Source organism: Microchirus variegatus (genome assembly GCF_963457635.1).
Source record: "Microchirus variegatus genome assembly, chromosome: 7".
Taxonomy (NCBI): domain Eukaryota; kingdom Metazoa; phylum Chordata; class Actinopteri; order Pleuronectiformes; family Soleidae; genus Microchirus; species Microchirus variegatus.
Genome location: NC_139808.1, coordinates 24,313,332 through 24,338,183, shown reverse-complemented (window position 1 = coordinate 24,338,183; position 24,852 = coordinate 24,313,332). Strand labels below are relative to the sequence as shown.

At 40.3% G+C, this 24,852-nt stretch overlaps 1 protein-coding gene across 1 annotated transcript; it reads left to right on the top strand.

Moving 5' to 3' along the window:
* Positions 1-672: 672 nt before the first annotated feature.
* dstyk (dual serine/threonine and tyrosine protein kinase) lies at positions 673-24,173 on the top strand. The gene is made up of 15 exons (XM_083892879.1): positions 673-1,368; positions 1,462-1,711; positions 4,410-4,819; positions 12,230-12,739; positions 13,625-13,820; positions 13,933-14,171; positions 15,604-15,687; positions 15,779-15,955; positions 18,608-18,737; positions 19,667-19,823; positions 21,229-21,361; positions 21,470-21,583; positions 21,666-21,780; positions 21,882-22,016; positions 23,458-24,173. The coding sequence occupies exons 1-15, from the start codon at positions 1,345-1,347 to the stop codon at positions 23,643-23,645; spliced, it is 2,862 nt and encodes a 953-aa protein (XP_083749005.1). The 5' UTR covers positions 673-1,344; the 3' UTR covers positions 23,646-24,173.
* Positions 24,174-24,852: the final 679 nt, after the last annotated feature.

Below are 24,852 nucleotides of genomic sequence, written 5' to 3'. Positions count from 1 at the left end.
TATAATATGTATCCAAAAAGTAAGGGTTCCATCCATTTTAAATACATTATACATACATTCTAAACTAACACAAATAGTTCCCATAGGTTACTTCCCTTTATTTGTTACTTGTGTATTATTATTATTTTTTCAATATAATATACTATAATATTATAATATGTATCCAAAAAGTAAGGGTTCCATCCATTTTAAATACATTATACATACATTCTAAACTAAAACAAATAGTTCCCATAGGTTACTTCCCTTTATTTGTTACTTGTGTATTATTATTATTTTTTCATCTTCATTATTTTTAATTAATTTTAATTGTGTCGTAAATTGCACCGTGTGGCTGACACACTGATATGTGCAGCGACAATAAAGATTTTCTGATTCTGATGAAATGAGTGCATTGTTCCACTGTGATCTGATGAAAGGAGCTCAGGAAATAGAGTTAGGATAACTTGTGTATTTATCAATTGACTATTTTTTTCCCCCATTTTCCCAACCGCAACAATCCTGCCTACTGCAGCTTTAAAAGAGGAGCCGCTCCTCTTCCACTCGATATTCCTACATTTCCCAGGTTGCTGTGCGTCAGCGCGGACCCCGCCCTTTCCCCTCCCCTCTCCTCTCTAACTTTTTCTGGTTGACTTTCTGTTGTGCACTGATTTGATTGCTTGGTCTCGGCGATGTAATGTGGCTCGGACACACCTCGCCCCGCACCACCACCGTCACCGCCGTCTGTGCTTCTCATCTTCGTCCGCCTCGGAAAAGCTCAAATACGCGGTCTTGTTGAGCAGCAGTGTTGCCGTTGCTGGACTCGGACGGTGTCCGTCCGCTGCCTGGCGTCTCCCGGGGGCCAGAGTCGCTGTGGAGCCTCGTCGGGAAACATCCTCCCTCCTCCTGTCAGTAAAGGCAGCTGTCAACGCCGGGAACCCCCTTTTTTTGGTGTGTTTATGTGCTTAATGGCAGTGGAAGTGTCTGTGTGAGAGAGGCAATGCATGCCGTGCCAGGCCAAGGCGAGGAAGAGCAGGAGATGTCTTCTGGCTAGCCGCGCTAACGTCTGGTGTGGACCGCAGATTAGTTAGCACACTTCATTTGTGTGTGTGTGTGTGTTAGAACGCACATGTCCGCTCAGTTTGCGGTTAGCCTATGTTTACGAGAGACGACAGCGGGACTAAGATGCTGAAGAAGCGGTGACTTTTGTTCGCTTATTAAAAAAAGAAAAAGAAAATAGTTGAGCTAGCTACAAGTGCACCACCACCACCACCACCGCAACGGACGCCAAATGCCGAGCTGCTCGTCGCCGACGCAAGAGGCTGTAGAGTCGGTTGTCTGTCCACAGCCAACACGCTAACATTCATGATATCTTTACACAAACCACTGGTGGGTGAACACACAATGGCGACAAAACACTAAACAGTCACAAACAAGTGTGATAACCGAGCGTCGTTCTCTCTCTCTCTGTGTGTGTGTTAGCACCAAGTATATCATCACAACATGGAGGGACACGCACCACAACAACAACAACAACCACCATCATCACAGCCGCAGAAAACGACCCCTTTATCCCGGGAGCTGACGAGGATCTTTAGCAGCTACAACAAGCACTCCGTACAGCTGAAGAAGAACCTGAAAGAGACCAATGCATTCTTCCGGGAAATCAGACAGAATTACAGCAACGCCTGTGCTTCCACCATGAGCTCGGATTCGGCTTCTCTGGAGGCAGGTAGGTGTGATCATCTGAACACATGCAGCAGCATCCCAGTGTGGTGGTGTGAGCATCATTTTATTATCCTGAACCAAAATAATCGCGATTTTAGCCTCTAAAATACAATATTTTTTTACTATACTTTATTTCTCTATTTACAGTCTTGAAAGGAAATAGTCACAGCCTCCTGTTTATACTCAAGGTTCAGTGATGTAAAATGTTACATTAGCATAGCATAACATTAGCAGCAATGTTAGTTTATTGTCAGTTTCTTTTTCTCTTTACAAAAGTCCCCCAAAACAACACATACATACATACATACACAGTTAGTTAGTTTGCATCCATATTCGACCAGATATAAACAAACTAAATATAATATTTCTTTACATTGTCAACAACTTATTTTTAAGTAAGGCCTACAGTCCTGTTTATTATGATAGTCATATATGGTTCCCGAGTTAAGTTAGTATTTTTCCAGTCCTATACAGTCAGAAAGTTCTTTTGTCCACATTGTCAATGATGGAGCGTCTCTATAACCATAGTTACTCTGTCTGTGTCCGTAATCTTTCATACAGAGAAGCAGGAAATGGAACTCAAACACCGAATTTTGACGAGTGTCTGCATATGTGCATGCTTTTTTTTAGTGAATCTTATGAATCTAGAGCAGGGGTGTCAAACTCATTTTCACTGAGGGCCACATCTGCATAATATTGTAAGGGCGAGATGTGACTGTCATAAAGAATAAATGTAACCCAATATAATGTAAAATAAAGGTAACTACTCCGTAACATATTGCTTAATAACTTTCTGTATTTATTATTTATTCAATTTACAAATGTGATACATTGTCGATGTAACCCGGTCCGCGATGGTGATGCCGTCCCTTTGCGGGTAACGCAGTCGCAATGCATTGTGGGAAATGTAGTTTATGGTCAATGCACGACTTAAAGCAGCATAGACCTATTTTCACACAGATTTTTAAGACCAATTAATCACTCGCGGGCCACATAAAACGACGTGGCCGGCCACATCTGGCACCCGGGGCCTTGAGTTTGACTCGTGATCTAGAGGAACCAAACAAAATATAGTTTTTTTTTTACAATAATAACAATACAGAGGCACCTGATAACAACTTATGGCAAAAAATGTTGTAATGTTATAATACAAATACATGTTGTTGAAGTTTCAAGACAAGATGTTTTGTGGGTGGAGCTTTGACCAGAAAGTCACCAGGAATGACCGGGAAGACGAATGCTCCCCTTTCACCCTTGTGGCTCTACAAACGAAAGCTAGATGACACATTGAAGTCACGCATGTGAAATATGAGCGATTTTCCCCCCTTCACACTAATTTCAATCATAGAAACTCCCAACAATCAACTTATTGTGAGCGACTTTTGCGCGATAACATTGTGCATTGTTCCGACATCTTGTGTGCTCAGCCTATGTCTAAGATAAAGTTTTTGAATCTTGGATTGTGCTACTAACACTTTTTTTTTTCCCACTGCAAAGTGATTTTTCCAGCAACGTGCAGAAAAATGCATTAATTAGGGCGAGGGGAAAAACTAAAGAGATTAAACCCCCTTTCAAAAGCATGAGCAGACTAAGTGCACCAAATATGCGGTGATTTCTGCACTCACTAACTGGCTGAGGGCATGGGATGTCAGACATTCGTTCTTGTCCTTATGCGAACACTGGTTTGTGTGTATCAGTTACTGGTTATACGTATATTATACGTGTATTTTTAGACACGAGTAGCTTTGAGGCTAACTTTAATAGGCCCATATTTTTAGTGACACGGCCATTTTTTCCCATGGCATGTTATTAAACATCGAAACACACGGCTTTGATTGTGTACTTATTGGCCTCCACCATTAGGTATATGTTTTCGCTGGAGTTTGTTTGTCTGTCTGTCTGTCTGTTAGCAACATAACTCAAAAAAGTCACGGACGGATTTGGATGACATTTTCAGGAAATGTCCACAATGGGATCAGGAACGAGTGATTAAATTTTGGGCATGGTGTATTTTGTAGGCACTGAGCTGCCTTGGCGGAGGTCTGCGCTCTCCTAGTGATTTTCTCGTTCATTATTGGTCGTTTTTCCTTAGCCTGGTCAAAGGTCTAAGGCCAGAGGATTTTGCCAACCCTGTGATGTCCCGTGAGACAAACTGACAAACTATGTTTTGTAAATTGTGGGCTATACAAATAAAATTTGATTGATGATTGATTTAGTTTTGGTTGCTGTCTTTCACGGGTGAAGCCAAATGCCTGTGTTCACCCGACTACTAGATTTATATTACAATATCTCGATTATGCTGTACGAAATTTCACAATGTGTGTGTTGGGTGTGATCTGTAGTATTTGTCAGCATTATGCACACGTCTACACTGACTGTTTTGTGAATATAAAGTAGAGTGTTGCTGCTCTCGCATCGGTCTTGTTTTGTAACTGTTTTTAGACTATGACTCAGCGTCACTGAGGATTATGTCTGGCTGAATTGGTTCTTCTGCGTTTGCCTCGTTAGCCAAGGCATATCAAATCAGCATGGTTTCTTTTTTTAATGTCTCTACTGTTTTATTTATTTAGTACCCTAAATAACTGCTGACGAACAGTTCCAAGGGTTAACAGCCTTGTTTATGGTTACTGATTACCACTTGATATAAGCACGTTCTGCTCTCGGTTGTATAATTGCTTTTCATTGTGTCTCTGCTCCACCAGGTCAGCTGAGCTGCATCTCCTTCCCGAGCCACGAGGAAGAGTTCCTACGCAACACAGTGGGTGCCACGCCGTACATTGTGATACTGGGCCAGGACTGCGCTGCCCGCTACCAGCTGCTCAACTGCCTCCTGGGGGAGAGGCTGCTGCCTCTTGGCCCCGAGGCCGGCGAGGCTTGCGAAGGAGTCCAGGGAACTGTGTGCAAGAGGCGGAAATTGTGTTTCACGCACGGGAGACAGACCAGGCTCAGTTTGGCCCTGCCTGGCCAGTATGAACTGGTGCACCAGTTGGCAGCTCACTGTGGCCTCTGGGACACGGTGCCCAAAGAGGACCTAGAGATCCATGAAGAATGTGAGGACCCAGCGCATCGTTTGGCAGAGCTGGAGATCACACTGCACCACCCACTGTTACAGGTAGGCCTTAGATAGATAGAAGTCGAGCATCAGATACACAACTGTTCAAAAGTGTATTTTTTTGTGTGTTTTCCATTAAAAGTCATACTTTTATTCATCAAAAGAGTTGCAAAATGAATAGAAAATATAGTCAAGACATTGACAAGATTAGAAATAATAATTTTTATTCAAAATAATGATTTTTGCCCTTTCGTCAAAGAACCAGGAAAACTGTTTTCAGCTGTGCTAACATCATTGCACAAGGGTTTTCAAGGGTTCTCTAATCATCCAATAGCCTTCTACAGGGTTCCTGTATTCAGGAATACCAACCCTATCTGAATACCAATAGGGTTGGTATTCAGATGTTTAATATTGACTATACTGACTGAAAAACCCTCCGAGAAGTCTGGAAAAGTCTGGAATTTTGAAATTGAAAATGTGTAGGAACTCTGCTTCTAACGCCATTAGCAAACACAATCTACCATTAGAACACTGGAAATGGGCCTCTATACACCTATGTACATATTCCATTAAAAAGCAGACGTTTGCAGCTAGAATAGTCGTTTACCACATTAACAATGTATAGAGTGTATTTATGATTCATTTAATGTTATATTCATTGAAAAAAGTGATTTTCCTTCAAAAATAAGGACATTTCTAAGTGAACACAAACTTTTGTTGGTGTCTGTTGTGTTTCAAAGGAGACTGAGAATGACTGTGAAATGGGGAAGAAGCTTGTATTAAATATGGGTTATAAATTTTTTACTATATATTTTAATATAGCTAAACTTTATATATATATAAAATATTGGTTGTCGGTATCAAAGTTTTTGTTTGTTTTCCAAAAACACATGATGAAATAAGCGGATTCATCTGTTTAAAAACAGATAAAATGTTTCTTAAGCTTCTTTCTATTACAACATTTGGCTTTTGGACTATTGTTTGAAAAATGGCTTCTTATTATTGTGCGAAACAAGAAAATTATAAATAAGGCCAAGTTTTCATTCATGTGGGCTGATGCTTTGTGGATTTCCTCCCCCAGCTCCACCCAACATACGGAAAGATGGCTCCCGTTATTGTCTGTGGTGTGTTACAAGCCTTTGCTTTCACACATGGCTCAACTCACAAACCGATTACTCGGCACAGCTTATTATTTCTAGTGTTGTCAGTGTTTCAATTCAACTGATTTGTGCTACCGTTGAGGGGGAATACGCGCTTTTACAGTCACTGTAAGTGCTACCCAAAGACTGCTGCTGCATGGAAAAAGGAAAAGTAGGTGGGAGTCGGACAGTATTGTTGAGTCACGCTTGGCTTTTTTTTAACGCAGTGCAACCTGAAAATCTCAAGGCAGTGAACAGATTAAGCATGGTGTAAGGATTGCAATCAGTCTTTATCACGCATGGAAATCAGTCTTAAATCCGTTTGACCGAGGCCTCCTTTTAAATTGCGAGGTATCACACGGGAAGCACAGAAAGTAGGCCTTGCTCTGCTTCGGGGCTGCCCGTCCGCCCAGCCCTCTTACATAATACCGCTGGTCTGGTGCAATTCACATGACTCGGAACATGTTTAAAATCTCAGCACCAACTTTCTGTGATGAAGTTGCTGTGGTAACGTCTGAATACTGGGACAGTGGTTGTTATTGTGTGCTGCACAGCAGCGCCGTGGCTAGCATTGTTGCCTCACAACAAGGAGGTCAACGCTTTGGATTCCACTTTGAAACGGTCCTTTCTGTGTGGAGTTTGCATGTTGTCCCCGTGTGTGTGTGTGTGGGTTCTGTCCAGGTTACTCGGACGTCCTCCCACTGTCATGTAAATTGAGGATTTGGTTAACACTCTATAGTTAACCATGGGTGTGAGTGTAGGAGTGAATGTCTGTATCTGCCTGTCACCCTGTGTCAGCTGGGTTTGCAGTCCACCCCCCATGACCCTCGTGTGGAGGATAAAGCCGTAGATAATGAATGTATGGATGGCTGTTTGTTCTTGTTCTCACACGTTTGTTCGTTCATTTATTTCTAGAGCTGCAACTAACGATCGATTAATCTGTAGATTATTTTCTCCATTAATCATTTGGTCCATAAAATGTCGCAAAAATGTTGATCCGTGTTTGTCATGTTCTCGAATGTCTTGTTTTGTCCACAAACCAAAATGATTCAGTTTTAATGATTTCTTTGTTATGTGGAGCAAAGAAAGAGTTTGGAGAAAGCTTCAAACCGATTATCAAAAATAGAAGATGGAAGATTTTGCACCACGTTCTAGTTTGTGCAATGTTGCTAGCATGCTAACTTGCTTAACTCAAAAATATGTAATGTTTTAATTCTTTCCAACAGTTGCTAGTCTTTCATACGGACTGCCTTTGTCAAATGCCTGTTTTAAAGTGGTTTGTTTTGGTCTAAAGTTGCCTCCGTCTTAACCCCGTCTGTAAAACCTTGTAAATAACTGTTGTTTATTGTTGTTATTGTTGTATTTTGTGCGTTCACGTGTAGCGGGGAGCAAGGGGAAGTGCGACTTTACCCTTATAATCAACCCTCAAAATGTAGTGAGCTCTGATGCGGGCTTAAAAGGAAGTGGAAGATTAAATTACCCATGATGCTTAGCGAATTCAATGAGCCGGCTGAATACTTTTCAACAAAGATGGCGGCCACATCTGCTGAGGAACAATTCCGTTGTAATATATTTTCGCAAAATAAGCACGTTACAATGTACAGTGAATATGTTGGTTTGATATACATCCAAAGGAATGTTGAGCTTTGAACACTAATGTCAGGAAATAACTGACGAGTTATGATAGCAGCTAGCTAACTCGCTAGCTAGCGGCTTTTTGCTGAGTGCTTTCGAGAGCGTTTGCCGGTCATGTAGCTCTACATGACTGGCATACTCTCCTGAAGCACTCGGCAAATAGCCGCTAGCTAGCTCTGCTACATCTGGGTAGTTTTGTCAGTGTTTTGGATGTGTGTACCGGCGTTCACTTGAACATGAATACCCTGGACTTGTCAGATTTCAGTCACATTCGTGATATAGCGTTTACGAGGACGGAGAAATAACGGCATTGATGGACAACAAACAAATTTTCCCCCGAATGAAAATAGTAGCACGCTCCACTAGCGTAGAATTGTCAACATGTGACGTAGGTTAGCACGTTCGTTATCTTCATGACGCTAATTTGCATATAGTGGTGTCCCAATTCCATAGGGAAGTTGCTTCCCTCAACGAGGGGAATTTACGGTTGAGGGCACTCCAAACCAAGTGGAAATTTTAAGGGGGAGGTATTGGAACGGGTCCTAACTCAGTCCTTTTCAGCCATGGTTTCCTGCTACACCTTAATCAAACAGGTCGGGGAATAAGAAATCCATAGTTTGCTATGATTGGACGCCGTCTAATATCTTCATATTGCTAACCCCTACTGTGGAGTCTCCTCTCGGAGCATGGATAATTGGAAAAAACAGTCAGTGGAAAAGGAAGTCATTATCAGTGATGGAAGTAAAGATAATTGTTTTTAAAGTCCTGTTGATTTTCATGTGTAGCTGAAATATTTTTCAGTGACCTTTAGTCTCCATGGAAATGTCATTGCTAGTAATTTAGAATGAATCTGCATTTCAATAGTAGATGGAGGAAAATCTTCTATTTAATATATAAGAATATTTTTGTTTAATTTACATTAGCCAGATAATAAACTAAAGCAGCCATCTTCATCTGAATGAATCAGGGATTAACATGTGTAGGTGGGAGCAAATGATGGTCCCAGAATCTCTCTGTTCACTGTGATATTCACACACTCTCGTCACAATCGCAGCACTCTGCTTTAGAGGCCAGTCCATATGAACCCACTCGCTAATTAGCTTCTCCTCATCTCGGAGTTTACTCACACACAACAAAACACACGAGGACGTTAAGGGCACCGACCTGTCACCACCACTCTGAAATTCTTCAGGGTTTTCCACAAATTCACGTAAGAAGGTCCACTAGAGCTGTGATGGAACAGGACTGAAAAATAATTTGTTTTATTCACAAAGGGATAGAAATAACAATACAGTAATGAAAATCATTAGTAAATTCTTCATTTACTTGTACAATATTTATTAATATAAACAAACCTGACACTTATGTGAAGCCTTTATGGCTTCAAATAGCAATTATTTTCATTATTGTGTCATAAAATGGCGAAAAATTTTGTTTCCCAAAACATGAAATTAGGATCTTCTCAAAATAATGCTTTTGTTGTTATATGGTATAGGTCATTGGTTCTCAAAGTGCGGCCAGGGGGCCAATGGCGGCCCGCAGAAACATTTCTGGCGCCCCGCAATTAATTACAGTTTATGGTTTTAATCCAGGAGCTACTAAGCTTGTTAAATATTTATTGGACATTACTGGATACAGACCAATAAGTATAAACTGTGGTCTGCAATCTGGTCATTAAAATTATTACAAATGGGATTTCTTTCTGTTTTTCTGTTCCTTTGGCGGCCCTCAGTCCAACGTTGGGTTCCTAAATTGGCCCTCAGGTATTAAAACTTTGAGAACCCCTGGTATAGGTAATAAACCAGGAAATGGTAAAAAAAATGTAAAAGCTGACTGATGAATGCATTATCAAAGTAGTTGGTGATTAATTGAATAATCAGTTGCTAATCAATTATTTGTTGCAGCTGTTAAAAAGCCTTAAAAGACAACAATGGTAAACAAATATACTTTATAAAATGATCAGGAAGCCAATGAAAGGAGGAATCAGTTGCTGTTATTATGGTTGGATTTCTTGAACCAGTGTAGAGCGGAAACAATTACTCGATTAATCGATTACTAAATTAATCGTCAACTACTTTGATAATCGATTAATTGGCGTAAAACTTTCTATTTGATTTAAAACAGAGATTTCTGATTTGTTTCCACTTCTTAAATGTGAATATATTCTTCGTTTCTTTGCTCCATATAAACATCACAAAAATCATTAAAAAAACCAAACACTGATCAGTATCTCTTTTTATGGACCAAACATTACACATGATGATAATCCTTAGTTGCAGCTCTAGACCAGTGATAATTCTCGTAGCAATGATTCTTACAGAACTGTGCGTTGACTTTGCGTCACAAATCTAGCTGTGAAGAAGTCCTAAGATGCTTGGAAACGTATATTCTTTTTACGATTAATGTGAAGTTCTAAGAATCAGGAGTGAATTCTCTTCTTGTGATTAAGACAAAATGCCAGAATGAGATTGAAATCAAAAATCTTTCTCTTTCATTGGCTCTGAGAGGAGAATTGCTGTGGTAAACATGATAAGACCTATTAGCTAGTGTCCTATAAATATGCTAGGAGAATGAAAAAAAGCTGTTATTCATTGAGTGGACATTTGTCTTGACGTGTGTCAGGTGGTCAGAGCAATGCTCATCCGTACTGACAGTTTCTCTTAAAGCCATATGAAAAGGTATTTCCTCTCAGGGTTGTTGTTGTTGTTGTTGTTGTTTGAAAATAGGTTAAAGCAGGACAGTCTTCAGCTTGTATCGATTTTGATGGTGGTGAGCAAATGTTTGCAGGCGATCCGTGTTCCAAAGACAGTGTTCAGATGGGCTGCACTCTTGTTTCTTGGAGACAGGACTGACTGTCTCCTTTGTGTGACTCTTGGTCATTTCTGCCTCTCTTCTCTGGCTCTGGCTCTGGCTCTCTTTTTTTTTTACTCTCTCTCTCTCGCTGTCATGGTCTCACTCTCCAGTCTATTTTTGTTTAATGTTATTTATCAGAAGGGAAGGTTCGGCTAAAGCTTTTTCACTTTTGTCATTTCTCCGCAGACGTTCCCAAGACGAGCGCAAATATTTATGTTTTCATTCTCTGTGCAGAAATAGAGCGAGCATGTGATGTGTTTTTCCTGCGTATTTTGTGTCTGCACTCGCAGAATTGATTTGGAGACTGTGCTTCATTTGAGCGAACACTTGATGTAGCTTCAAAATTCTTATTTATGACATTAAAGGGACAGTTACCTTTGTTGAAGTGTGGTTATATGAGGTTCTCTCCGTCTCTCTCTCTCTGTCTTTTACATTCTGTGAGCTCCCTGTGCCCAGAAGCATCGAGTACAAGCAGGCAAGTGTTTAGTACGGAAAAGGATAAGGGCCACACAGGACTTTTTTTTTTGTTTTAGTAGAGTTTTAAAGTCAGAATTCTCGGTTTTAAAGTCAGAATTCTGGGTTTTAAAGTCAGAATTCTGGATTTTATTGTCAGAATTCTGGGAATAAAGTCGAAAATCTGAGTTTTAAAGACGAAATTCTGAGTTTTAAAGTCAAAATTGAGTTTTAAAGTCAGAATTGAGTTTTAAAGTCAGAATTCTGGGATTGAAGTCAGAATTCTGAAATTTACAGTGAGAAATTCTGAGATTTAAAGTCGAACTTTATATTTTTTTCCTGTTTGGCCCTAATCCTTTTCCGTAGTTGATTGAAAAACATGGCTGCAAGCGAAAAAACTGATTTATTTACCCAAGTATAAAATCTAAGTCAGCTGAAGTGTTGTTTTCAGCTATTATACAGCGATTATTTAACAGTAAACTCCATAGAGAAAGTTAGCTATTTTAGTTCTCAGGACAGAGGAGTCGGTTGTCTGGTTGATTGTAATAGACATTCTATGGTCTGCTGCTGCCTATTTTAGTAAGTTTATGTCACTAAGATAAACCTAAACAAAGAATTTCCTTCACCAAAGTCACAAAATAACACATTATCAATAACTGCTGTGTGTAGCGATACACCTGTTGGTGTACGATGTGTTTAATTGAACTTTTCTGCTTCTTCTATAGCTTTTAAGTGATGTAACAGTGATGAAAAACAAAAGGTGAAAGATGCTATTAAATTTATTAAATTACAGGGAGCTAAGTTGCTGCGAATTCCTCTCTACATTCCAACCCATATATTTGATTCAACCGCAAATAACTCGACAAAAACGAAAAATGAAACCCAGTCCTTGATTTGTCTACGTCATTGGTTCTCAAAGTGCGGCCGGCGGGCCAATGGCGGCCCACAATGAATCACAGTTGATAGTTTTAATCCAGGAGTTTATAATGCTTTTGTTGTTATATGGTATAGGTCATTGGTTCTCAAAGTGCGGCCAGGGGGCCAATGGCGGCCCGCAGAAACATTTCTGGTGGCCCGCAATTAATTACAGTTGATGGTTTTAATCCAGGAGCTACTAAGCTTGTTAAATGTTTATTGGACATTACTGGATACAGACCAATAAGTGTAGAACTGCAATCTGGTCATTAAAATTATTACAAATGGGATTTCTTTGTTTTTTTTTTCCTTTGGCGGCCCTCAGTCCAATGTTGGGTTCCTAAACAGGTATCAAAACTTTGAGAACCCCTGGCCTACGTGGTTCGACTTTTGTAAGCGTGAATAATCTGGATGACCACATTTCCTACGATGTAATGACATGAATATAAAGTAACCTGTTGTGGTTTGTCTGCAGGAAGCAAAGGTCATGGTTGTTCCATGTCCAAGTGTCCAGCCCATAGAGGAGGCCCTGGAAGACTGTACTCGCAACGTGATCCCCATCATCCTCTACGCCATCAACCAGGACTGCCTTAGCACAGAGCAGGTGGCTGAACTCTGGAAGGTCAAAGAGCTGCTCTCCTTTCCCATCTGTTTTGTTCGTGTCCCTCCGAGCACCTTGCCGGCAGCCGCGCAAGACTCTGGCCGCCACACGGAGAAGGAGAAAGACAGGGAGAAGAGCGCCCTCCACAAGCAGCTGCTATCGCTAGGTTTTCTCAGTAGCCCGGCAGGTAAGTGTTCGTGCGGCGCCCCTGCGCAGGCTTCCACTCCAGGTGCCAAGCCCCAGAGCACGCTGGGCGAGGCTTTCGAAAGACTGCATCGGCTACTGGCGCCGTTCACTCGCCAAGTGCTTCAAAACCAGCAGGTGGAGGCGGCCACGCTGCTCAACGGGCTGCACTGTCGCTGTTTGGACCTTTTCATTAACCAGGTCAGAGGATGAAGTTTGGGGTCACCAATACAATTTTTGTGGTGTTTTCCATTAAAAGTCACACTTTTATTCATCGAAAGAGTTGCAAAATGAATACAAAATATAATCAAGACATTGACAAGATGATGATTTTTTTATTCAAAATATTACTTTTGCCCTTTTTTTGCCCTGCTAACATCATTGCACAAGGGTTTTCAAGGGTTTTCAAATCATCCAATAGCCTTCTAACGCGATGAGAGCTGCAACTAAGGATTATTTTCATAATTGACTAATCCGTCAAGTAATCGGTTGGTCCATAAAATGTCATAAAATGTTAAACGTTGATCAGTGTTTGTCAAACCTGGGAATGATGATGCTCTCGATTGTCTTGTATTTGTCCACAAACCAAAATGATTCACTTTTAATGATTTCTTTGTTATGTGGAGCAAAGAAACGAAGACAATATTCACATTTAAGAAGCTAGAACAATCAGAAATCTTGTTTTAATCATGAAAAAAGCTTTTAGCGATTAGCAAACACCATTAGAACACTGGAAGAGATGGCTGCTGGAAATGGGCCTCTATACACCTATTTAATAGTTGTGTATATTGTGTTTATATTCCATTAAGAAGCAGACGTTTGCAGCTAGAATCGTCGTTTACCACATTAACAATGTATAGAGCGTATTTCTGATTTCTGATTTCATTGAAAAAAAAGTGCTTTTCCTTCATAAATAAGGACATTTCTAAGTGAGCCCAAACCTTTGAATGGTAGTATATATACTTATGTGACATGTGTTGCTATCACTGCTTTGAACGGTTTGATCTATGACTGTGTTGCATAAAAAAAAAAGAGAAAGACTTTCCAATAGAGCTTTGTCCTTTTTTGCTTCACTTTCCCCTGCAGGCCTTTGACATGCAGAGGGACTTGCAGATAACACCTCGCCGGCTGGAGTACACCCGTGAGAAAGAGGCTGAACTGTTCACCTCCCTCATGGCAATCGCTAACCGCAAACAGGAGGAAATGAAGGAGATGATCGTGGAGACGCTCGGCAGCATGAAAGAGCAGCTGCTGGAAGATGCTGCCAACCTGGAGTTTACAGGTTTGTGTCGACTCATCTGTTTGTCAGTGTTTTGCTCCGGTATCAAACAACTAAAACTAAACTCTTTAACCACATACTGACTCGACTTGACCAACTTTTCTTTAAACCGCAGACGTCATTGTAACGACCAACGGAGAGCCTGTTACGTCAAAGGAGATCAAATCGTGCATCCACCAGATCCAGGAGCTGATCGTGGTTCGTTTGAACCAAGCTGTGGCAAATAAGCTCATCAGCTCTGTGGACTACCTGAGGGAGAGCTTCGTCGGAACACTGGAGCGATGCCTCAACAGTCTGGAGAAGTCCAACATCGATTCCTACGTTCACAATATCACATCCAATCACCTGAAACAGGTGGGCAGGAGAACGAGAGCCTTAGATGCTTCAGTGCAAGCAGAAAGGGCAGGTTTTTGTTATCGCTGTTTTATCATAGTGATATAATTTAGTGCTGGGCACATTAAAGACGTCAACGTTGACACATGGCGCGTTTCCATGACGACTGACGGGAAAAAGACGCACGTGACGTCATGATTACGTGACTCCCGATTGTTAAAATTAGTCTCTAAAGTAACACTAAAGTTAAAGTAAAAACATACGCAGTACACAGGTACGCTGGTTATTTGTAGCGCTGCTTTTTTCTTTTAATAAACAGACCGCTCCAGTTCCACTGTAGACGCTAAAGGAGCTAACGGAGCTAACTGGTAAACGGTGCCTGGACTCCGGTGCCGCACCATGTAAACATGACGTCACACATGCATTTTTCCGGTTGGCGCTATACGAGCTAACGGAGCTAACTGGTAAACCGAGCCTGGACTCCAGTGCCGCGGCACGTAAACATGATGTCATGTGTGTATTTTTCCCGTTGCCGCTATAGGAGCTAACGCAGCTAACGGAGCCTGGACTACGGTGCAGCAGCATGTAAACGACGTCACACATGTCTTTTTCTGGTTGGCGATAAAATAGCTAACGTAGCTAACGCAGCTAACTGGTAAACGGTGCCTGGACTCCGGTGCTGCAGCATGTAAACATGATGTCACATGCGTCTTTTTCTGGTCGGCGCTAAAGTAGCTAACGGAGCTAACGCAGCTAACTGGTAAACGGTGCCTGGACTCCGGTGCTGCAGCATGTAAACATGACGTCACATGCGTCTTTTTCTGGTCGGCGCTAAAGTAGCTAACGCAGCTAACAGAGCTAACTGGTAAACCGTGCCTGGACTCCGGTACCGCGGCACGTAAAACATGATGTCACATGCATATTTTTCCCTTTGGCGCTATAGGAGCTAACGGAGCTAACTGGTAAACGGTGCCGCTGCACGTAAATATGACACCACACATGTATTTTTCTGGTCGGCGCTAATGGAGCTAACTGGTAAACGGTGCCTGGATTCCGGTGCTGCAGCACGTAAACATGATGTCACGCGTGTCTTTTTCCGGTCGGTGTTAAAGGAGCTAAAGGCGCTAACTGGCAAACAGTGCCTGGTGCGACGGTGACTGTAAGAAAGCTGATAAACTGGAGACAGAGAATGTGATAAACGTCAGCAAAGTCTATGATCTGTAACCTTCTTTACAATTAATGTAACCATTTCAACCTAAGTATGAAATGATGGAAGAATTATAGAAAGTCAAAGAAGTCAACCCAGGGTCAGAGTGACTTATAGCAGAACAAATAATCAGGAAAAACAACAGCCAAGTTTCTTTTAGCCTCTGTCAACTCCACTTTACATCACTGTCAGAGGCCTTGTGAAACATGTACGACATTCACAGGATATTTCTCTCATGTGTCACAGTTATTAAATGCTGCCTATCACGTGGAAGTCACCTTTCACTCAGGATCGTCCGTCACACGCTTCGTCTGGGAGCAAATCAAACAGGTACTTATATCAAAAATGTTAGCTGAATGGATGGTGACATCTGTTTTTTTTAAATTTGTTCAGTCACGTAACACGTGTGTTTTGCTCTCAGATCATCCACAGGATAACATTCGTGAACCCTCCTGCCGTCACTCCAGAGTGGAAGCGGAAAGTGGCCCAGGACGCCATCGAGAGCCTCAGTGCTGCCAAACTGGCCCGAAGCATCTGCTCCCAGTTCAGAACTCGTCTCAACAGCTCCCACGAGGCCTTTGCAGCATCACTGCGACAGGTTTACTTTACTTTGTTTTCCTTGTTTGATGTTTTTTTGAATGGCACGTAAACATGACGTCACACGCGTCTTTTTCTGTTCGGTGCATAAGGAGCTAACGCAGCTAACTGTTAAACAGTGCCTGCACTCCGGTGTTGCAGCATGTAAACATGTCGTCGCACTTGTCTTTTTCTGGTCAGCGCTAAAGTAGCTAACAGAGCTAACTGGTAAACGGTGCCTGGACTCCGGTGCCGTGGCATGTAAACATGACATCACACATGTCTTTTTCCGGTCTGCGCTAAAGGAGCTAACGGAGCTTACTGATAAACGGTGCCTGGATTCTGGTGCCGTGGCACGTAAACATGATGTCACGCGTGTCTTTTTCCGGTCGGCGCTAAAGGAGCTTACGCAGCTAACGAAGGAGACGCAATGTTTGTTCAAGCCAAAATATCATTTTAGATTAATCGTTATTACACATCTTATTCTACAGACTGAGTCTATTTTTCATAGAGCTGCACAAATATCACACATTAATCCTTTTAAATATGTTTTTTTTTTTAAATGGAAATGAGAATAATGATGTAAAAATGACCATTCCCTGATATCGCGAATCATATCGCAATCGTATTTCCTGTTAAAATAATCACAACTTATCCAAAAGTGTACAGCCCTAATATATAAGAGTATTGAAATGTGATACACAGCCCAAAGTTCAGAAAAAATCCACAAACATATTTAAAGTTTGATGCCCAGACACAGTCATATAATAATATATGTTTATTGGATGCATCTTCACTCTCAAAAACAAGAAAAGGTGGCTAACAGGGCATACGGATCGGCTAGCTAGAGCCAGCTAGTGTGTGGTTACCATGGAGATGACTGAAACCTTTGAAAATATTGCCCAACCATAGGTTTTGTCAGACGTTGGATACAAAACATTTCAGAGCTTGTTATTACGGTGCTGTCTGATATTTAGCATGTTTACCGTTTTGGTCAGATTTGGTTATTATAAAGATAATGGTATAGATTTTGTCAGTGTTTTTTAATAATCTTCTATAATTACCGTACAGTTGTGTTATTCAGAAGTGTAAAGTTTGTATTCTGGCAGACTATTGTTGACTAAAATGGGTTTTTGTGTGCTTATGGAACATGAATTCATAGAAAAGTTGTGCACTTAGCGAGGACGTTATCATAATTATTTTACCCCCTTTTCAACGTAAAAATCTTTGAGTCGAGCACATTTTATGCTGTCGCCAGACACGGAGGCATAAGAAAACGTTTACCCATGCATGACTCGTGGAGTGTTTGGATTTGGACGGTCAAATGTCGAGGTCACAGGGCCTCACAAATTTATGTTTCTGCCCTCCTGAACTCGTCAAGTCAACAAGCGTATACTGGGGGGGGGGGGGTTAACACATTTTGGAGTTGACTGATAGTGTGTAATACTAATCACTATGTAATAGCAGATTAAATCCCACTATACCTGTTCTTTTTTGAACGTAAACCAGAAAGAACAACGATCTGAAAAGCACAAAGCGATTGTGTGTTTGTTTGTTTGTTGAGGGGAGGAAGCAGCAGAGAATAGAAGGGATGACTTACAGTATATACCTCATGACAGGGGGCGCAATAATCTGCGTAAACGGCGGCAGATTAGCATTAGTTGCTGTAGCTGTAGGATGTGTGTGTTCTTATGCAAATGTCACGGGCCGAGGAATGTTGATGCTCTGGAGAATCAGGAGATTCTTTGGTTCTGGTTTGAACGAGTGTGAAATTGATTTCTTGTAACTGAGCGGTGACGGCGCCGGTCATTTAAATGCACACATTTACAGTTTACAGAGTTTTATCATCTGTAATAACAACACTTTGTGTCGTCGTTTTTAAGTGACTCTGCTTTATGGCTCGGGTGCGAGAGATAACTTTTAAAGATTAAGCGGCGTCACGCTTTAGATCTCCGTCCCTCCGTTCCTCTCTTCGTTTGAATGTGCAAAAGAACAGTCACTTCCTCCCCCCGTGAAGTCCCTCTTTCGCAAATCAGATTCATTTAAATTGCTCTGATGATTGTCATCACATGACGCTGTGGATCACATCACCATTTTCCTGCTCATAAAATTCTAAACTTTTAACGCAGTTAAAACGAAAACACACTGACGGACCATGACGGAAGACAAGAGCACGGGTTCTGGCTTTTCTTTTTTTAATGTTTTTGTTCGTTGGAAGTTTATTTAGTTGTACGTCTTGAGTGCAATGCAGTGACATAATATTATTTTGTAGCTTTACTGGCAAAAAAAACAGCATTTTTGATCACGCAGGAACATTAAATCAGAGTCAGTTGTCAGGAATTGTTTGTAATAAAAGCTAAAAATAAGCGAATAAGAAGAGAAAGACCAGTGTATTGTTTGGCTGTTTCATAAGATGTTGTTGAGATATATATATATATATATAGAGAGAGAGAAATCACACTTAACAGGTTAATGCTAACACTTTTCTTTGGTATTATGAAGACGACTCTTCAGACTAAAGATATCATTTGTCGTTTATGGTTTCTGGACACATTACTTCATACAGTAGGGTGCATTAGAGACTAGTGTAAGGGTCAGAAATCATTGTAAAATAAATAAAAAATAAATGAACGGGCACTTAATAAGACGTGGTGTGTTCCGTGTGCTTTTGCAGCTGGAGGAAGGTCACACGGGGCGTCTGGAGAGAACCGAGGACCTGTGGCTGCGCGTGAGGAAGGACCACGCCCCTCGGCTGGCTCGCCTCTCCCTGGAGAGCCGCTCCCTGAGGGACGTTCTGCTCAACGGTGAGTCACCGCCAAATCCTCCCTTTTGTGAACACACGCAAAAGAAGAGGGCGAAAACAAAGTCACAGTCGAGTGCAAAACTGGGTCATGTAAATCGGTATCTACCCTACAGATATATGTCTATTTTTGATATTCTCAAAATAATCTGGTGTATAATAGCTTTGATTTCTTCTTCCCTCTCTCTTTCCCCCCGTATCACTTTGTATTAGAATCTAAATCAAAACAGTATTTAACCACTTCCCTGACCCTCTTTTTAGAGTCCCTGCTCGAAAATGACATGCCCAAACTAAATAGAGTAAATCTCTGCAGTTACAAAGCTCTATGTGGATTATCTTGGTATCAAAATAAAGATAACAATTGTGAGATTACACCAGGGGTGTAAGTTTCACTGTAGATGCCACTGCGTCAGAGTAAATGCACTCGGAACACGGCATAACTGAAGGATTTTTTTTTTCTCTCGCCTAAAAAAATATTGCATTTTAAAGCAAATATCACCTTTAAAATATGCAGTAGGAGCTTAAAAATGACCATGGAGGTCATGTAACCGCATGTGGACATAAGTTGTGCAAAGTATGATGCTGCTGAAATGAAGCAGAGTGAAATTACAGAGGTTTTAGTAAAGAGATGTCTAGGCGTTCTCTCTTTTGGCACAGCTTGGCACCATCTGTGCCATTTGAGATTTCTGTAACAGGTTTTTTCGCTCCTGCTGGTTTGATCCGTCGGTGTTTTAACTGTGTTTCGTGAACATAAGAATGGTTTATATGAGCGTTTAGCCGAGTTTCTGACCTTTCTGTGGGTATGCATTTTATATGGTTTTATGACGCTTTTGTCGCTGCGTCTGACGCTGCCCCAGGTCCCGGGGACAACCGTGAAGAAGAGGTTAAAAACCGTAGTCTTGTACTAAACGCACACCTTTCTTTCTCTCACAGGCAAACCTAAGCTCGGGCGGGAGTTGGGTCGAGGCCAGTATGGAGTGGTGTACTTGTGCGACAGCTGGGGAGGACACTACCCGTGTGCGTTAAAGTCCGTCGTGCCACCCGACGATAAACACTGGAACGACCTGGCGCTGGAGTTTCACTACACACGGTGAGTGTGCAACGGTAAAACAACAGCAAACTGCTGCAGGTGTGGAGCTCTGTGCTCCTCAAAACATGGCGGTGCACGGTTTTGACTCACTCTTTGTGAGTGTGAGGCTGTTGTGCTGTTGTCAATAAGTTCAACTCCACCCAGTTAATATAAATAGTGGTGACTGCTGAAGCCCTGAGGCCGTTCTCTGCACGTCGTCTCCTTAAAGCTCATCTGCTCTCACGGTCATAGATGTGAGGAATGCAGCTGCTTCATGAGCACAAACAAGACTTTCATTAATAATCTCTGCCTTTTAAGATAACACTGATTTTTTTCCTGCTTTTCTTTCATTCATCATGTGATTATGGGATGTACAGACATGACATGGGGGGGAAAAAACTCAGATTTGTGCATGAGTTACTAAGATATTATCAAAAGTCTGGAATTGCAGCAGAATATTAAAGGAGACATATTATGCAAAATAAACGTTTAATCATTTAATACTTGTATTTGAGACTCTGGAGGCCCTATGATATTTGGCCCTATCATGTTTGGGGCTCTGTCGGGATACACAGGGCCGGCCCAAGCCTCCATGGGGCCCTAAGTAAGATTTGATTTTGGGGCCCTCTGTTACTGCCAATAATAATGATTATTGATCATTCACACACCTACCATAATAAAGGTATTATACTTATTCTACTCTGTCACCAATACGAATACACTTGTAAAACTAAATGTGAGAACTTTTTGTTGCATGGAAGCAACTCCCCCTACTGGCGACACAGAGAATCAATACATAAAACCAAACGGTTTATAAATAAAATATTAAGGTCTGAAAATCTAAAAATGTGCACAATCTTTGGGGGGTATTCAAAATACACTCATGTTATACAAATATTTGACTTTTATATGCAAAAAAACACAGCATTAAATAAAATAAATAAATAAATATCAAACAAATACTTCAGTAATAATGTAAATTAACAGAGGCACCTGGAACAAGGTCATAAAAAGGGTTTATAAATAAAATATAAAGTTAAATAATCACATCTGACAACTATGTAAAAACTTTGAAAAAGCTTTGCTAAAATGGGGAGAAAAATTCTAAATAAACAACAAGCAATCCAAACTTCTTTTTTTTTGAGTTAATTGCTCTTGGGGGCCCTCTAGTGGTCACAGGGCCCTAAGCAGCGGCCCTGGGGATACAACTAACTGTTACATAATCGATTAATCTGTCAATTATTTTCACGATTAATCCAAAATAAAGACCATTAAATGTAAGAAAATGTTGAAAATGTCCAGTATCGAATGTCTCGTTTTGTTCACAAACCAAAACAATTCAGCTTGAATGACTTTGTCACGTGGAGCAAAGAAACCAGGACCATCTTCACACGTACGAAGCTGAGAACGTGTGTTTTTTCTTCAGGTCTCTGCCCAAACACGAGCGTCTGGTGGACCTGCACGGCTCAGTGATCGATCATACCTACGGAGACGGCTCCAGCATCGCCGTGCTGCTCATCATGGAGCGGCTGCACAGAGATCTGTACACAGGCTTGAAGGTGACTTGTTTCGCCCAGTCTCTAGAAAAAGGAGATTTTTATTTTTATTATTGTTATTATTTGTTTGAGGTTTTCTAATTTCGCGTTTGCCCGCTTCGTCTGCGACAGGCTGGATTATCGCTGAAGGACAGACTTCAGATTGCACTGGATGTGGTGGAAGGGATCCGCTTCCTGCACGGTCAGGGCCTCCTGCACAGAGACATTAAGCTAAAAAATGTTCTGGTGAGTTCTGATCAGCAACTTCACACGAAAACTGTTGTTTTTGCAGTTTCGGCATCTCGACAGCTCTTTTTCCTTTTTTTAGTTGGACAAACAGAATCGTGCAAAGATCACCGACCTTGGCTTCTGTAAACCAGAGGCCATGATGTCTGGCAGCATCGTAGGAACTCCCATCCACATGGCTCCAGAGCTGTTTACAGGTACGACTACTTCAGAAGTATCACATGCTGCAAAGTTGAGCTTCACTGTGTTGCTCCATGTTTCCCTCACCAGGTGTTGTTTCCTTCTCTTCTCCTGACAGGAAAGTACGATAACTCTGTTGATGTCTATGCCTTTGGGATCCTCTTCTGGTATCTCTGCACTGGTTCAGTCAAACTCCCAGAAGCCTTTGAGAAATGCTCCAGCAAAGACCAGCTCTGGACGAACGTGAAGAAAGGTAAATGTTCACCAAAGTGCTCTTATAAGACCCTGCAGAGAAGGTGGATTTGATGGCTGTTCACACCTGCTGCTGCTGCAAGATTATTCCAGTGTATATTTTGGCTTTCAAATAACAAACATGCTTATAAACTTCACAAAAGATTTATTAGGAAAATGATTAAAAAAGGTTTCCTTTCTAGCCATGGATGAACGATCTGTTAAAAAACCTTACATTACAAACATTAGCATTGTGGCGCATGCACACTTCTTATTATGACTTTTTATCTTATAATTTCAACTTTTTTATATATCATGACATTAGTTATTTTTTATCTCATAATTATGACTTTTTATCTCATAATTTAGACTTTTTTAATCTCATAATTTAGTCCTTATCTCATAATTTAGATTTAAAATTTCAACCTTTTTTTTTTTTTAAATCTCATAATAAGGTCTTAATTATGACTTTATCTCATAATTTCCACTTTCTTTTATCTCATGATATGAATAATTTTTAACTCATAATTTCGACTTATCTCATAATTTTGACTTTTATCTCATAATTTTGACCCTTTATCTCATAATTTTGACTTTATCTCATAATTTTGACCTTTTATCTCACAATTATGACTTTTTAATTGTATAATTTAGTCTTTTTTATCTCATAATTATGACTTTTATCTCATAATTATGACTTTTATCTCATAATTTTTACTTTTTATTTTTTATCTCATTATTTTGACTTTATGTTATTATTTTGACCTTTTATCTCACAATTATGACTTTAATTGAATAATTTTGTCTTTTTTATCTCATAATTATGACTCATCTCGTAATTTTTACTTTTTATTTTTATCTCATAATTATGACTTTTTAATAGAATAATCTAGTCTTTTTTTAAAATCGCATAATTATGATAATTTTTCACCTTTTTTTTATCTCATAATTATAACTTTTTATCTCATAATTTCCACTTTTTATACCTCTTTTTTTTTGGTGAAAATATTTATTCCATATTTATTGTCATGGTGTACTTAAGAAAGTACACAAACAACAAGTATACAAACAATATATTCCAATCGTAAGACAAAGCAGGGGAGTTTGGTGGTATAAACATAATATAAATATAGAGTGAATATATACTGTAGAATAAAATGAGGTATATAATATTAAAAATATGTCTTTGGGTTATAATGTCATTTGGTATTGTTTTGTATTGTATTGGGGGAAAAAACTGTAAATTAGTATAGTAGTAGATGATTTTATTGATTTATGAGTTGCCTTCCTGAACCGAGGTGAACTGATGCTTATAGTCCTGTAGAGATGTAGAGGTATTTCCTCTGATGTTGCACTAAATCACAGCCTGTGATGTCATGAATAATAAAGAGAAAACACATCTGTCCACACAGTTGTTGTTAGTGTCTCAGTTAGTGTCTCACTGGTCTCCGTGTGGCCTTCAGGTGCCCGACCGGAGCGTCTGTCCAGTTTCGACGAGGAGTGCTGGCAGCTGATGGAGGCCTGCTGGAACGGGGACCCCTCCCAGAGGCCAATGCTCGGCATCGTGGAGCCCAGCCTGCAAAGCATCATGGTCCGGCTATGCAACTGCGGCTCTGAACAGAAGAGCAGCAGTCTGGACGACTCGAACTGAGCGAAAAACAAACAAAAACAAGAAAAGACAAGAAAACTCTGTAGAAACTAACACTGGTGCGACAGGGATTGTGATCAGAGAAGTATTTTTGTTGTATTTATGAGCAGAATAAGTGATGAACGACAAACGTCCTCCTCGTTCATAGGATTTACGTTATTTATGAGGAGTTGCTACAGACCAGGGGTTTGCAAAAAATGTGTGTGTTTTATTGTTTGTTGGTTGTGCCATGTGTGTGTGTGTGTGTTTGTGTGTGTGTGTGTGTGTGTGTTTGTATACCAGTTCTACAACAGGCTTTTGTCGTAGCTGCCGTGCTAATTGCTACATGGGTCGTAGAAGTGTGACGAGATGCAAGTTGTTTTAAAAAACAGAAAAAAAACAAGGAAGAAAGAAAAAGTAATCGATTATCAGTGTTATGTAAAAAAAATTAATAGAAATATATAAAATATTAATTTTAGATTGTATTTAAACAGAACATTTCTGCATCTACAAAAAAATACATCTGTTTTTTTAATAAAATGATCCGTTACAGCAAATTATACACGCTGTTGTTTGGTTATTACTGTGGAGTCGGTGTCGCATCTGCGCACAGCATCTTTGTTTTCATTTCAGACGTCCACATGGATACGATCCTTTTCTTTGCCGTCGTTTCAGGAAGTCTCTCTGCCTCGGTTCATTCTGTCTCTGTTCTTATATCTGGAACCTGTAAAATGTAATTATTTCGCTTATTTGTAAATATGCCAGCGCAGAGGCGTTTCTCGAGTCTGTAGGGGCCCTAAGCAAAAATTCCCAGGGGACCCTTCCGACCAGTGTTCATCATTATGTTATAAATAATCTGAACCAACACATTTTTTTTATTTTTATTTTTTTTTTTTAATAAATGAAATAACATTGAAAACCTTGTAATTAAAAAGTATGTGAAAATATAAATGTAAAGAACAATAAAATACTGTAAATAACTTTTAAAAAAACATCTAAATTTAGTAAAAAAATACATTACACTGTAAAGAACCCACATCACAAAACTATAAATATATAGAACAATAAAATACTGTAAATAACAGAAAAAAAAATATTTAAACTGAGTATAAAAGATATGCATTACACTGTAAATAATCCTCTTCATTTTCCAACTTGCAGAACGATAACTTCACACAGGTTAAAGTGAGGTGGGGCCCCTTTAGGGAGGTTTCCTACTGAGATGTCAATG

What these genes read in the sequence shown, in the direction of transcription:
- dstyk (XM_083892879.1), top strand. Translation starts at nt 1,345, where the DNA reads ATGATATCTTTACACAAACCACTG. An exon ending in TATCTTTACACAAACCACTG is followed by an intron (nt 1,369 to 1,461) that starts GTGGGTGAACAC and finishes TGTGTGTGTTAG; the next exon opens with CACCAAGTATATCATCACAA. An exon ending in ATCTGTACACAGGCTTGAAG is followed by an intron (nt 21,362 to 21,469) that starts GTGACTTGTTTC and finishes CGTCTGCGACAG; the next exon opens with GCTGGATTATCGCTGAAGGA.